This window comes from Plectropomus leopardus, chromosome 2 (assembly GCF_008729295.1).
Source record: "Plectropomus leopardus isolate mb chromosome 2, YSFRI_Pleo_2.0, whole genome shotgun sequence".
NCBI classification, from domain to species: Eukaryota; Metazoa; Chordata; class Actinopteri; order Perciformes; family Serranidae; genus Plectropomus; species Plectropomus leopardus.
The window spans coordinates 24,806,847-24,823,179 of record NC_056464.1 but is presented as its reverse complement, the minus strand read 5'-3'; the positions used below and the strand labels follow the sequence as shown (position 1 = coordinate 24,823,179).

The following is a 16,333-nucleotide window of genomic DNA, read 5'->3' as shown; positions in this document are numbered from 1 at the left end:
GCCAAGCATGCCTGAATGCACCTGAGTGGCCAGCTTCTGCCAGCTGAACAGCTAACCTGTGGTTTAGTGCACTTCTAACTGAAATGGGGATGAAATGATTTTATCACGCAGCACTTCTGGACTTTCTAAATGTTATTGGACAGAATGGATTAAATCCTGATAGTGAAACAACTAAATTTGCGGGGGTTTGATGCTCAAAAAAAGTATCCACTGATTTACAGGCGTTTCTTTCCCAATGTGAACTGTTCGCTGATCCGTCAAGAGTTTTTCTGTTTCCACTCTTTGTGCATAGCTAACTGGTAGCCGGCCATAGCATTTAATTTAACAGACTGATATAAATGTGTCATCGACCTGCTTATCTAACTCCTGACAACAGAGTGAATATTTCCCAAATGTCAAACTATGTCTGCATGATGTCTACATAATATTCAGATCGTACACACTAATGACTCCATTATTGCCAGACTGAGGCAGCAGTCTGATTAGTGAGGCAGCAATGTTAACAGCAGGTTATTATTTCACATTAAATGGAAATGATAAATAAAGCTGGTTTTCCTCTAAATTAAACTTATCTTTGCTTGTTTACAGGTTTGATGACAATGTTGTTCACATGTTGAACTCTTTCATTATCTCTTTATTATTTAGATGAAGTAAACCTGCTTGGTAAAACTAAATCCATGGATGAAGGCAGTAAAATCCTTGGTGGGATTATGAATCATGACATTTTGAGGTGATCTTTTATTACAGGCATTTCAGGGCTGACAATGTCCTCCCACGTATTCCCTACGTTGATGTGTCAGACCATCTTTGTCCTTGACTGAGAACATAACCATTACTCTGTATTGCCTCAGGAGGGACATTTTCCAAAAAGACATTCTGCAAGAACTGCAGTAGATTATATTTATTATCACACCATGCATATATGTCTTGCACATTAAGGTAATCAGGACCGCTTAAACTGAAATATATGGTTTTAACCAGGAGATACTGCCCCTTGGCCATTTGCTTAACACCTCCCCAGAGTAGTGATTGTCCAATCATAGCATAGAAACTGTAACTAGGCACCGCAGGCCTGTTGAGCTTTTGGTTTCTTCACATGCTGAAGAATAAGCTTTTCTAAAACTTTTCCAGCTAACATGCTTCCTACACTTGCAATCAGGGCTGCCCCCTGAAAGTCAGAGATTTTTCACTGGAGACCCCTCAGTGGACTTAGATAGTGTCAAGTCTAGTCAGTGTGCTGTGCAGTGTGCTTCTGGGGATGTTTTGGTCCTCAGCTTTTTCTGCAGAGCGAGTGCTCTTGATGTTGACGCTACTCTTGATTGACGTAGTTACAGGCAGTGGCACAGAGGGAGAGAGGAGGGAACCTTCTGCCTAGAAGTGGTGAATTTACAGCTCACAGCAACTCAGTATGATACAGTCACTGGGTTTTGTCTTATATCTGGAATCGTCAAAAAATGCTGTTGCACATATACAACCCGTTGGTGCCGTTATCCTGTTTAGTATTTGACGTCAATGCAGCTGTAACTCTAAACATCCTGCTGAGCCATTTCAAACATAAAAACTTTGTAATGGAAAACAAAACACATTGTCAAATATTCGTATTTAACTGCCAAATCTGATTTGACTGGCATTTCAAAGGCGTTTCAAAGGTTATGTAACCTATGTAACAACAATGATGTGTTTACACACCTTAGTCGAGTATAACTGACCACATGATCAAAGGCTTGATGGACTTTACCACTAGTTTTAAAAATTGCATGGCAGTCCTCCAAACAGTTTGCTCAGGAGTTTTAGGTAAAACCATGAATGTAGTAATGAGTGTGCTTATTAAGCAGTATAGGTGCATGGACACAAGTAGTTTGTGTTTTGACTGATTTATTGACTTTCTTGTGCTGAGTAAATGAAGCGGCATTCAAAATATCCATTCTGAGGAAAAGCTACAGTGCAGCCAGAGATCAAATTCATCTGATAGCCAAAGCTATTAAAACATTGCAAAGTAAGCTCTTATTTCCTGCTGGCACTATGAATGCAGTACAAGGGGGCCAAATTTAACAGGCAGGCTTTGTAATCTTACTTTGCTAATGGATCACAAATAAAGAAACCATCAGATGAGAGATGCACATTTCATATAAAGTTAGCTATCTTGACTGAGAAATGATTTTATTCACTATGTAGCTCAAAGGCTACTGGCAGCAACTCGCTAATTTAATGTGGAATGTTTTGCTGAAGGTTACTCATATATAAGTTGATATTGTGAATCAATCAACATAACTCAAATGTCAATATGACATCTGTGACCATTCCATTGGTTTTATTGGCTCTTGCATAAGTTTTTACTGATTACTTGGATCTTCTTGCGCTTAAAAAATGTATGTGAATTTCAACTTTATTATGCAAACTGTTGATATTTCATTTCTTCACTTGGAGAGAAAAAGTGTCATTCCAGTGTGCTCTGGCAGCACTACATGTATGTTTAATATAAAAAAAAACAGGCCACAGTTAGGAAATATGAGAATGTTTTTTAGCTCAGCAGCCAAACTGGGTTATAAAAAAAGAGCATAACAAAAGTCTTTACTAAGCCTCAGTCATTTAGGATGGTGGGTAGCCACCATTTTATATCTTAAACCCATTTTAACAAAATTCTTGTTTTTAAATGAGTCAGCAGGAAAGATTAAAAAGTCAAATGGAGACAAAGTTTCCAACTCATAGAGCCATTGTTGGCGTAATTAGGCAGCTAGCTACAGCTCATAAAATGACAACTGTTAAAGCAGAAAAAATGACAGTTTCTGGCAAGAAATGAGAAGTGTGAAGAAGCTTTTTGTCTTGTCCTGTCTGCGATCAAGGACTCACAATTACCAGTTTACACATTTGGTCCTGTTTTTGTCAGATGAGGCACAAGTACAGACACTCACACAGGTTCACAGCTGCTGCAATAACAGGCCTGAGCAGATACTGTCCATGCTGCTTTTAGTGAAAACACAATGTTTAGCCCTCATTGCTCCCAAGATGTATTCTATTATAAACTGCTGCTATTTATTGTCATTCTCAACAAAAATCTATTATTAAGGCAATGAAATTACAGCTTGTGTTTTGCATCTAACCCCTGCTCTCCCGGTGCAGCTGGTTGTATGATGTGAAGCGAAAGAGACGATTATAAGAGGGTTGTTTTGAGGGGAGACAAAGGATTGATAGAAAGTGAGAGGGGGGCAGAGGACTGAAGAAACTGAGATAAAAGAAAGTGGAAGTCAGTGATCTGGGTTCGGAGTGTCCTATGAATACAGTAATTTCCTCTATTCAGCGCCAAATGAGACCACAGTTGGAGAGAGTGTGTGAGGATTTCTAATAACCGAAGCTGTTTTTCGCCTGAACAATACCAAGACCATATTTCAAATGACAGGATGAAGGATCACATGAATTCCTGTCTGCGCACTGTACTGAATCACTGACAGCTCAGTACTGCCTTGGCCCACCCAGTAACAAGGTGTTGGGTAAGTTTCTTTAACCTTTATTTCTGCAGCAATTTACTGGGTGTGAGTGCCCTTTTCTGATTCATGGCGCTGACTGGTGCCAGCACGTTGCTCTTGTGAAGGTCACAGGGCAACTCTGATAGCGCAAATATTACAAAACTACCACTGACTTTCCTCAAAGCGAAATTGGGGTTAAAAGGTAAAGGCTTTACGCTTTAAGATTTCCATGAGCACATTTTGAACTATAAACCTTTTTTCTTCCTCCATCACCCCATTTAGTTATGAGTTTGCTTATTCCACAATATGAAAAGAGTTCACAAGGTCAAATCTGTCTTAATCCTGAACAATAGCTGTAGCTCCTCCAGTCCTCTTAATTCACCTCCACTGAAATGTAAATGTATTATGTGAAAGGACAGTGGGCATACTAAACGTGGACAAAATCAAACAACATACTAAATACAACAACATCCATTAGTGTTTTGCTGCCCACTGAGGCAGCAAAACACAAGACACACAAGAGGAACGCTGAGTGGTGTTAAATGTACGTTGATTGGTTGAACACATGAGCCAATGTGGAAGGAGCAAACACTATTTTTCAAAAACTTAGCTGTGTAAATAACAGATGACATGATACACAAACAACAGCTTGTAATTGGAAAAAATTGAAGAAAACATGGACAAATGGACTGGCAGTGCAGTCCAGGTTTTACTGTATGTTGCACAGAGGAGATGTGGCTATATCAATCGCTGGCCAGCTGACATCACTTCACCATTTCTACTAGAAATGTTTGCAAAACACAGACACTGAAGTTGTGTAGCTCTCAGGAGAGCTCTCCAGTGGTTACTTCCTCAGGGAGTCCCCAGAACTGTTTGGCCTCGATAATGCCTAATGTCAACTAAACACAAGTGTTGATTATGAAACAGGGCCTTGTCTCTGCTGTCTCTTGGCCTGACCTATATTTCTCTGCCAAGGGTATTTTGGCTGCTGCCCCCACTCAAGAATATCAGGCATGCACGGCTTTTCCTGCCCACCCATCACTTTCGAAGGCTGTTTTTGTTTGCTGTTGTGAGAAGTGACAGAAGTGCATTTTAAACGGACTGTGGGTTGAAAGGCAGGCTCGGTGGTTTGAGGGGTGAGCCTGTCCAGTCAGCGGTGGTATTTGTGTGAGCGAAGGATCAGGGAGTTTGCTCTGCTGCCGGGTGAGGAGAATAACAATGACTCTGGGCATAATCACTTCTACACAGCCACGGCTCGTTGTGCTTTAATGTGGGCCTGGAGGTGGATTTTCTGGAAGGGCAACAAAACACACACAGGACTAAATTATTACTACATGGATTTATAGTATACACAAGAGTCTAAATAAAACTTGATTTCTATATCAGTTTTTAAAACTCGATCCCCTAAGTGCTGCACATAAATATACAGAACGGAGTATATATATATATATAAACAGAACCTGACAAAAGGGGGTATTCAGGAAAGGTCAATAAAAACAAGACTTATAGTTTGATATGATTTAAACTTTCCATAGATATTGCTGACCTGACCTGTAGGGTCAATAACCTGCAATCAAGAAATGTAAAGCACAATGTGTAGTCTCAGGCTTTAATAGTGATGCAGCTACATAAGAAACTTTGCTCAGTGGATGAGTAATGTAACGGACTTTGCATAGAGCCTTCTGAACTTCCAGACCCTTAGTTTAAAGCTGTAGCCATAACTTTTATTGAAAGAAAATACAATTTTTAATATTTGCTTTAACTGTCTCTGTACTCACACAGCACTAAATAAGACAGATAATCTGTGAAAAAAAAACATACTCCTCTGGCTTCTCTGTTACCTTTTACTGCTTCTAACAGCCTTGCTGCACATAAACAAAACCAACCGAGGGTCTCTAAAGCAGATGTCAATCATGTCAATCACTGCTGGTGAGCTGCTGTCAAACGGCGCTGATAAAATATGAATTAAGATTCTGTTACTGCATTGCTTATTTTTTTGCCTCAAGTGTTGTCAGAAACATGTTTTCATGTACAGTTGAGCATTAAAATGAGAAAGTTGGTCTGGCCAGTGGGTGGTTCTCTGTAATGGCTTGACTGTTTACATTATTGTGGCCAGTTTACAAATGTTCTCATTTTACAGCTAAACAGTACACTAAAATATCTTTTTGTAAACATTTATATTAGATCACCTGCGGTTGATTCTAGTGACTGCTTTAGCGCAATAGTAAGTAGTAGTAATAGTAATAGTAATTTTTTTTTACAGACTGTCAGATGTACTTCTTTCAGATTATAGTGACAAAGATAAGGGGAAACCTGGTGTGGCTCAGTGATTTCTGAAGCCTCATCTTGATGGCTAAGATTTCACATTGTTGTGATTTAGTGGAAAAAGTTTTGAATCAATTAGTCTTTGATTTCAGCATGATTTTTACGGGATGTGTAAGATCACCATTTCAAAAAAGATGCCGTAAGAAGTAACGGTAACAGTAATTCAGATTCAGATTAGTGTGTTGCATCCAGATAACTATTATTAGATTTTGCCTCCATAGCGAGATTTTCATTTATCTGGGAAAAATGTGACTCTTCTAGACTCTGTCTTCTAAAATAATAATAAAAAAAAGTTACAACATGCAGACAGAGAAGAGGATAGTAATGATTACTTATTACCTTAACATGGTTATTTTTTGTTTTGTTTTTTTTGCTGTCATTTGCTGCCAGTGTGCTAGGGATGCATTTGCTTTAACACCACACACTGCACTGTATTCAGGCAGATGTAGTTGTAAATATAGCTTGAGCAATTGAGCATTGGATTGCTATCCAGTGACACAAGACAAAGTTTTATGCAAATTGAAATCTACCTGGACCTGTGTTTACATCAGCCTAAACACAGACATTACTGTGAGAACATGCAGATACAGAAAAGAGGTAGTAGTGCCACAGGAAGATGACTGAATTGTTGATGTGCGTCTCTTGGAAAAGAGTACAAATTGTTCAACATCTGCCTGGTAAAGAAAAGAAAAGTCACTCAATGACACTTCTTATTCAAACATAGCCTTCTTGTGCTCGGCTGTGATTTGAAAGGTAATGAAGATGAAACCTCTTAAAGTTTGAATACCCAATTAGTCTGTGCAATAGAGATACTATTGACTGCTCAGTTTTCATTACTGCACATTATTTCTGCAGTTACATTTGTATTTTTGTACTGAACAGATTCTAAAGCGATGTCTCATGCTTCTAACCATTATGTGTTATTAACTAATTTCCTCATGTATTTTGTTTAGCACAGCAAAGCCTCAAAGTCAAACCTACACATTGGATCCTCTAACGTTTTCACCTTGAACTTTGAATGGACCTGTATTATAAAGGAGTCAGATCTTTTACTCTTTTATTTGTAGAATCACAGCAAATCTTTTAGTTTCTCATATTGACAGAAAAGAGTTTTATTATTGGATTTTAGCAGTCTCAAAGAATACAGTGATGCTGCACTGTGCTGGCTGAGGTTAAACTATATGGCTGGCTGGAGAAGACTGCACAGCTTTGTAAGTGCACAAGCAGCATTTAGAAAAGATGCATGGAGGACTGGAGCTCGCATGCCCTCCAGCATTAGTCAGCAACCCTGTCAGCTATGTGTGAGGAGTGCATTAGTGTTTCTCTCTCTCTTTTTCTCTTTCTTTCTTTTTCCCTCTCTCTTTCTGTTTCTTTCTTTCTCCCTCTCTCTCTCCCTCTCTCTTGCTGTTTCATTCTCTCTCTCTATTTCTCTGTCTTTGTCTTTCTGTGTGTGTGTGTGTGTGAGTGTGTGTGTAATTGACTCTCTATTCAAATTCCCACTTAACAGCCTTTTAGGTTTATGAAGCGATAAAATGGAAAAGTAATCACCTGATACTGGAGGCAGTATAAAATTAATCACTCTGGACATCCTCAAAAACCTTTATTTGCAAAGTTCTGGGGACATGGATGCAGAACTGATTTTGTTCTATTTTTGCAGACGTACGCAGTGAATATTTCACTATGAAACTATTTATCAGCTGTGGGATAGAAAATACATTTTAGATCGTGGATGCAAAAGTTAAAGTCATTAAAAATGCAGCTGTGCTCAAGGGTAGCCCTTGGACTAAAAACGTGTGGTGTGGAGTTGTACCTAAAGACAGAATAAAGCATATTTTGTATCATTTTGCAAAACTAGTGGTTTTGGATAAATATAGTCAAAACAGGGTATGGTGATGCAGAGTGCCGTCTGGGTGTTTTGGGACAGAGGTCTAAAAACATTTTTTCTGTCACATAGGTACAAATTACATAAAATGTACTGCTGTTGCTCACAGTTGAGAGGGTTATCATTTATTTTCTGGCCTTCTTTTTCATCTCCCTTTTTATTGGACATTAGAGTTAGGCTGGCAGTCAAATTAACATTTTTTGTAGTTTTACATTGCCAAAGAGCCTGATGCATGCTAAAACAAAGGTCAGTTTTAACCGGATGCTTATTTTCGGCAGAATTACATCTGACAACTCGCGCTAAGTGCTGATGCTGCTCCGCTGTGAGTGTTTTACCAGCTAGACAAACATCCCTGCAGTGACTTTTTACTAGAGTTGGCCAGCTAGTCAGCGCTCGGATGTCATACCACTCAAAAGGCTTTAAAAGATGCAAGCACAGTCGTTCTCTGCCTCCGAGCTTAAAACATTTTTCTAATAAGTTTCATACAAAAAATTGTGTGAAACCAACACCAATATTTTAATCTTGTTTCCTCTTGTTAATGATAATAAAACAAATTTCGTTGGCAAAACTGTTGAGGAAATTGACACTGATCTTAGCAACTTAGTTTTTTACCTAAATCCAACTTTCTTAAGTGAAACTATGGCAATCCTGATATCTTTATAATAAAAAAACTGTTTGCATCACCCAACACATTTTTATTGATAAATACTGGTTGATACTTCTGTGTGTTACTGAAGCATTTAAAAATAACAAAGGTTATACAGCAACTTTAGTTTTGATATCCACATGCATAGCCTCCTAGAAACAGCTCTACTGTAGGTTTGGACAGTCCAGCTCCTGCACAGCTCAGTGAAATGTGCAAGTTCTTTCATGTATTATCCCAGAATGGTCCATAGCTGCCACAGTCTGCTACTCACGAGCCAAGAAGCAAGTAGGTGGTGGCAGGCTGCCCAGCCGATCTCACTGCACAGCACTGTGAGATCCAGCATTGCTCTCAAACAAGTCAGGCATCTTCAGAGACAACTAAATCCAAAATATGGATCCCACTGCCTGTGTCGTGGGCTGCCAGTAGCATGAGAGAAACTGGAAGCTGAGCTGGTCATAAGACCAGTACTGAGGGAGAAGGGGTTCTCTCTCCCTGATTGCCTGATTAATGAGAATGTGAAAATATCAGTGCACTTATTAGTTTTGGATTGGTTGAGCCAATGTAACCCATTAGAGGTCAAAGCCTGTGTGAAATTACAGCCTGGAAGTACTTGTGACTTATAAATCAACATTCAAAATGAAGATCCTCAAAAATCCTTAAGTGAAGGTTTTAAAATGATTCTATCTCAGTTTCATAGTTTGCTTTACTTACTCATGACAGAAAACATTTGCATTTTACCAGAACATGTTTTTTTTCTCCCTTTAAATCAAAACTGCTTTACTTTTTAGATCAGAAGACGCAGACCCACACCTGCAACTTTAGTGGCATCCAGTGATCAGTCATCACCTGGTAAGGCACTGAAATGCAAACACACACACACACACACACACACACACACACACACTGTTTATGTCACATGAGATCATTGTATCGACTTACATTCATTGTCTTGAAGTTCAACCTAAACTTTAGGGCTTATGTCAGTTGCATCAGATTTGGCTGTTAAATAAGAATATTTGTCGGTTTAGGTTTTTTCCATATTTGCACCCTTATTGCTTGTTGCAAAGTAATGTCCTCCCACAGGGTTGAAGTTAGTCTGACCATGGCTTTAGGTGAACATATTAGAAAAAGAAAGAAATGGCTGTCAGTTGTAAATGGACAGAATTCCTGGTTCATCTTTCTGGCTGAGCTGTTGTCTTGTCACAACCTGTCTGTTCATCCGTCTTCTCGTGTTTCCTGCCCTGTCTGCCCTGTCTGTGTCCCCAAATGTCAGCAATTACATCCATTAGTATAATGGTATCAGAAATAATAGCGTAGCATGTGAGAAGAAGGATCTTTGGATAGAGCGCCAAGCATTTTTCTCAAAAATCTGGGCAGTCTTCTTATCTTCTCCTATATTCCACTCCAGTTTTGCTCTGTACAGCTCACACCATGAGTTCCAAGCACACCCAACTCAGTGCATCTGTGTATTACGCACACTATTTTCTGCCAAATATTAGCTGCTGCGATCTCTACAGTGGAGTTTACAAAGTACCTTCAAAAGGAGTCTTGAGGTAGCGTTGAATGATATGTAATGACTGAGTGAAGCAGCCTGGGGTGGGAAGCTGAGGGTATAAACAGCTTTGTGAGCAAGGAGCTGAAATTCTCACAGCTCCAGAACACTCACATACTCTGATCAAGGGAAATTATTGCCAAAACTACAAAAATAAGACCTTAGTTGTAATAAAGCAGAATTTATTTTAACCATAACCTCAACATGCCCAAACTCATCTCACTTAACCCTCAGCTGACCTAAACACACTGAATAAATGCCTAACCTTGTGGGTATTGGCTTTGTGTCCTCAGATTGGAGCAATAATATGACTTTGTCAGTAGGTTTTTTCCCTCAGTGTGTCCTGTTGGTCCACACACTATCATGTATTATTGCAGTTGTTCCCAACTGGTGGGTTGTGGTCCAAAAATGGGTCGAGGGTCCATGTTTTATTTACATTTTGTCAAATCAGTTTGAATATGTGGTAATTTCACTTATGTGCAGACCTTGAACTCTTGATTAAGAGAAATCTGGACCCAGTAGCTGGTACCAGTAGGGAACCACTGTCTTATTACAACTGCTGTGATGCAGCATCACAAGTCTATTATGCACCAAATGAAGCTTCCTGCTGCATTAGAACAACAAAAACAGCCGTGTGTAGTTCCTCTCATGGGAACTCAATGATCAAACACAACAGCGCTCCCCTGGAGAATTATCATCCTTTATGAGTCATCCAGCAGCTCCCTGCTTCCCTCCCTGACTCTGCTGTACTTCAGTATGTGAGTGTGTAATGTGACCCAAATTAAAAGATGATCAGCTGGGAATATAGTGCAGCGAGTGTAATGTACTCCAGGTGAGAAAACGGAGGGTGGTATTCTCTGTGTTGTATGAATAAATTAAGAGCTGATGCGTCATTGAAGAGACCAGCAGAGACTGCCATTGTTATATTGAGTAAATTGCAGCATTTTATCACTGGAACTTGAAGCAGTTAGTGTTTTTTATCTTACAGACAACAGTCTATCTAATTAGGTCTGATTAAAAATTCTTTGCCTGTGATCTGTTTGCGTAGTGTGTATGTCTGTGTGTGTCTCTCTGCGTGATTGCATGTGTTTGATTCAGTAATTGGACACTGAGCATGTGGAGTGTCTCAGAGTCAACCTTGATCTCTGAATAAAAGTGCAGAGAAAACCCTCAACAATCCTCCCCGCTCAGTAGATCAGAGACAAGAGGAGAGGAAAGAGAAAGAGGAGACTTGCGAAGGCGCTCAAGTAGAGAAATGTGAAGCGAATAAGAAAAACAGAGAAACTGAGATGAAGTATAAAGGATCACAGTAAAGGAGGAAGTGTGTTATTTATTCGATAATATATTTTGTTGCTGCGCGTTATTTTGTAGTCATATTAATTTTGCTGTTTTTAGTGTTAGAGTAATCTGCTTTCATTGATGAAAACATAAAAAGAGCTGAGTCTGAAATAAATTCAGATTTAATTTCATTTAAGGGAATACTTCGTCGATTTTCAACCAGTTTTGGTATCAAAACATTACGGGTAATATGTGTAATTAAACTGTGGTAAACTTCCCTTAATCCAACCAGTCCCTACTCCATCCAACCAAACTAGTTTCCCCCTGGAATAAATAAAGTACCAAATGTTGCCCTCTATTTACTGGCAACAATGTTTGGCAAGTAAGCAGTATATATTAAAGAAGAGGTGTTTGCTTTTGATGGTCTTGTATTTAAAGCATCCACAAGGTACTTTGATTTTTGTTTTGCTTTTGGCAGCCCCTGTGGACAAAAGTGGTAGTGTTTCCAAGAGGTCCACCAACTCTTATCATTAAGATCTTGATCTGGGGGGCGCCTGCATGTGTTATGGAAGCAGTGAAAGACGAACGCAAATAATTTTTTTTTTTACAGTTCACGCTGTATGCTGTGCACACTGTTTGTTTCGTTTTTGGTGACAAGAGGACACATGGTAACATGGAGTTATTCTCTTTGACTTAAACTGCGCCAATATGACAACATGTTGGATTTGAAGCCAAAGAAAGAGCTCTTCTTACTGGATGCAAGCCCTGTTGTTAGCTGAACATTTGAAGGACACAATGTTTCTAATTATATCTGAGGCTCGCTTTGCAAGAGCCGCAGTGGACGAGGACTAGCTGATTCATGAAGTTAAAATAGCCTAGAGAAATCACTGGGAAGATCAAAGTTTCTGCTGAGGTAAATGACCGTTGCACAAAACGCGCTAGGCTAAAGTTACTTGCTGTTGACTATATTGTATGTATTTTCCAGTCAATAACACATCGCAAAACATGTGTTCTGATTTAAAAAGTAATGTTACAAACATAGGAAGATTGCAAGTAGGCTACTCACCCATGTTTAAGGTGTGTAAGTTTCTGGTCTGATCTGGATCACACACCTGATAGCTACGGTTTGTTTACCTGAAGTAAAAGAAGTGAATATTTAATGCATTCAGTTTGACAGAGAGCTCTGGTGTCGATGTTATGTGAAAGTTAGACACTTGTTTTCTGTTGGGACACAGTGTCAGTTCCACTCAGGATTGACTGCTAAGTCAAGTAGGACACCTGGCAAAATTTGGTAAACCAGTCTTGGTCAGTGTTTGGCTTAATGTCTAACCAATTTGAAAATTTCACACTGGCCTCATCCTTTTTTCAAGTCCCACAATTCTCTCCTTGTGCTGGATGACTGACCAAGGTTGACACATCTGTTTGCTTGTGCTCTATCCGTACTCTTGTTAGCTTTTTTTTCATCTTTTAGTTAAGCTTTGTTTTCTCTCCTGTCTCAGAATCAGTCACAACCACTAAATATAATGTCAAAAATAACATTCTCTAAAGAAAAAATCTTTTGCTTCCTTTTACAGGTTAAGGTGCTACTCACTTACAAACTTTGCTTAAGAAAATTGTGAACGGAGGCCCTTCTGATCTGCATGCCATAAATTATGTCATCTGATTTTGCAGAGAATTGAACCCCTTGGACAAACAGGCATAAAAAATAACTATATAAAAATACCCAGTCTTCTTGCTGATGGTCTTGTTTGTTTATCTAGGTCATATAGAAATATCAGTGTGAAACTGAGTATGCTTCAAACTCCCTATAGTTGCTTGTATCTCATACTGGGCTGCATCTCATTGTGAGTGTGTCCTGAAATTGAGAAATTATGATAAAGACAGCCATGCCATGGACAGATTCAGAATTTGAACACCAAGTCTGAGACCGAGACAGTTACAGTTGTGTGTGTAAAAGGAGGATGTGCCAGAGAGGAGGGGGATGGGGAGGAATAGATATGATGATGAGGGAGAGGAGCGCTGCTGGTGAAGTAATGGTGTGCCCCACATCAGACAGAGCTCTGCATTATTTAATGCTCTGCAGATTGCTCTGCCCTGTGCACTGTGAACCCCAATAGCACATCAGGGGAGCAGCCACAGACAACTAAGATGCAAGCCAGGGGCTAAATAATGAGGGAGCAGGAATTGTTACAAGAGTGTGCCTGATTTGAATCTTCCATGAAGAGGAGGATTCATGTCTTTATTGATTGCCGGAGAAAGACAGAGTGGAATTATATAAATCTCGAAGAAAAATAGTTATTTAATTTTATTATTATTGTAGTAGATGAAACGTTGAAAAATACCTTTTTATGAACTTCTACTTTGGTATTTTGTGTTTCCTGATGAGCAACAGCAGAGCACTGCTATACTTTGAAAGGAGGAGGAAATAACCGTTAATGCCACATATAATGACAGCGTTTTGTAGTGCCCTTTAAGTGTGATAGTTCACCTGTACAAGCACCAGCAGCAGCTGGTCTGCGGTTCTGCGGTGGAGTGAGTGCTGCCACTTGAAGCACTTTGGCAAATGTATGACACCCTAACTGCAAGAAAAGGCTAGATGGACTGATTTATCTTTGTTCCAAGACCTTAGTGAAAAAAGGAAAAGAAGTGCTGGTGCACATTGCATTGACAACAACTATAATTGCCCAGGAAAGCAATCTGTGTGTCTTTCAATTTAAAATGGACTCAGAAGATACAATAATGGAAATGGTGTCACTCATCCATTCACTGTCATTGTGACAAAGGTTTTATAACCTTTTTCTCACTCTTACAACAGTCTCTTCACTATAAAATAGCCTATATCCTCATGCTCAGGGTCACCCTGTTGCCACCAATAATCCGAAAATCAGAGCTACAGGCTTTAATATTTGTTTTGTAAGCAAACTTCTCAAGAAACTGAACGTGTATTGCATCATGCAACTTTAATTTCAGTTCATGAAGATGTTCCTGACAACCATGGTCTTGTAATTTAAATTCATTACACAAAATCAATCAGTTTTAATAACTGTGCAGACTGTTGTTTTTTTTTTTTGTACAACACGCATTTCTTTCTCTCTTGGCACAGCTTGCACTTTGTCGATTGAGTATCATAAGTTAAAGTCCCTGCAGTGCCAGGGGACAGATACGTAGATTAGACATGTCATGTTCGTGAGCTATAATCATAATCTGTGAACAATCACGGCCTGTTGTTTTTCCGGTAAATGCAGCTTTTCTTGTGTCAATTTGTGCTCAACAAATCAACAGCTGCTGCTTGTCAGCGCTCGCACACACTTTCTTCAGGATAAAACCGTCTCTAGTTAGAGTAACAGGCAGTAACATTATTAGAATCTTTAATTATTTTGCTAATAAGATATCTGTTTGAAAACAGTTTGTGTTGAATGTCTTCTTTGACATTAAAAACAAGGAGCTTCATGTTATTTGTGCATAAAGGGAGAAAGACATCTACCTCCCCCACATTTTTTTCTCCTTGCATAGCAACATTAAACTGCAAAAAGATAAAACAACCCTCTCAAATCCATGACTGACTGTGTGAAGACGTGTTTTTCTTTTCCCTTTTTAACACACAGTTCAAGCACATTCTTGATATGCTCGTTTTTCTTCAACAAATTCAGTACAGAAAATATAAATTGACACCAGCTACAGTTGGCAGCTAAATTAAAGCGGCTTGGCTGAATAAAGTGGAGTCAGAAGATTTTCTGTGTTCTCGTCTGGCTTTGTGTCAGACAGTCAGTCAGCTGGGAGTTGCAGTGATAGACTCATCACTGCCGGAACGGCCTTTTTTTTATTGGCCTTTTCTTTCATTTTGCAGCACAGATGGGCTCGATACACATAGAAAACGATCTTAATATCAGACGAGTGAAAGCCATATTTCATGTCTTTTGACCCAAGTGATACATCAAACATATCTGCTACTACTGCTACTACCACTATGAATTCTACTGCTACTATTACTGATAATTTTAACAAGGCTTTTTTTTCAAATTCAAGTACAGCTGCTCACTCACAGATTTTAAGTCTACAGTTTATTGATCCCCTGCTCCAATTTCAAACATAGAATGAAAACCTGAGAAGACACCTGAGCTCCTATTTCATCCCATCTGTGCTGCGCTAATGTTTAATTATCATCTCTAAAATCTCAGACTTTCACAGCACAGGTACTTCAGGTTGATCTTTTCATGGTCAAGATACTCATTTTCTGTAATTACAGTATCTTCTTTGACTATCTGCACATGTTTAATCATCGGAGTTACTTAAGATGCAATAATTCTGCAGTTACAACGGCAACCATACTGGTTTAAAATAGCTTAATAGCTTTAAAAAGTATTTCACTGCTGGGAAGGTGGTCTCTAAATAAAACTAGGCTGTCTGTTCAGAAGAAAGTCGCAAATACTTTTAAAATAGGTATAGAATGTGGGGGTGTGTGTGTGCAAACCAAGCTAGTTGAAAATCTCACATTTATCCCTTTAAAGAGCAACAAAGTGAAATTGATGATCAGTTTAAAATAACAGCATTGACTGAAAAGGTGTAGGCTAACACCAGAGCTTATCACGCCTATACCGATCACAAAATACACCAACCCAGTCTAGAAAATACAATAAAAAAGGTATTTATTCATATAGATATTTAAAACCTGCATTTATTCATACACAGCCTACAGCATTCACTTACCATGCTTTGTTGTGAACATTTCCTGAAGATTTCTTTAATATTCACAGTTTCTTTTTTCAAACATGCAGAAAGTCTTCATTATTTCTACACAAAATGTTTCAGAGTACGCTTTGCACAGGTGTGATGAAACTCTAATTTCAGACTGATACAGTTTGGCAGCTGCCTGTCAAATACCAGTTTATAAAGCTTCAGCTTCACTCTGTATCTTGAAGGACCATGGCCCATTTCCTGGGATTGATTCTAAACAAAATCCATAACGGATGTATGAACACTCTCGAACTCCAGGGAGACACTAAAAATAAAATTGAGTTTCGAGCATCGCTGTAAATACGCACGTTGTAAAGATGAATCCCTCTTGAAATGAAATGTAATGGTTTGCGTGTCAGATTTTTATACGCCACTGAGTTTGTGTTTGGTGCAGAGAGGAAGAGAGAGAGTGATGAATAAAGAAACAAGCACATCAGTGGCATTTTGAACAG

At 39.0% G+C, this 16,333-nt stretch overlaps 1 protein-coding gene across 3 annotated transcripts in view; it reads left to right on the top strand.

Annotated features, from left to right (window-relative positions):
- Positions 1 to 16,333, top strand: part of LOC121952994 (protein phosphatase 1 regulatory subunit 1A-like) — a 42,511-nt gene that overhangs the window by 15,086 nt on the left and 11,092 nt on the right. For all 3 annotated transcript variants that reach the window (XM_042499900.1, XM_042499916.1, XM_042499908.1), the window contains one exon: positions 9,106 to 9,166. In XM_042499900.1, the coding sequence (XP_042355834.1) occupies positions 9,106 to 9,166 (61 nt within the window). The remainder of the gene's footprint in view (positions 1 to 9,105; positions 9,167 to 16,333) is intronic.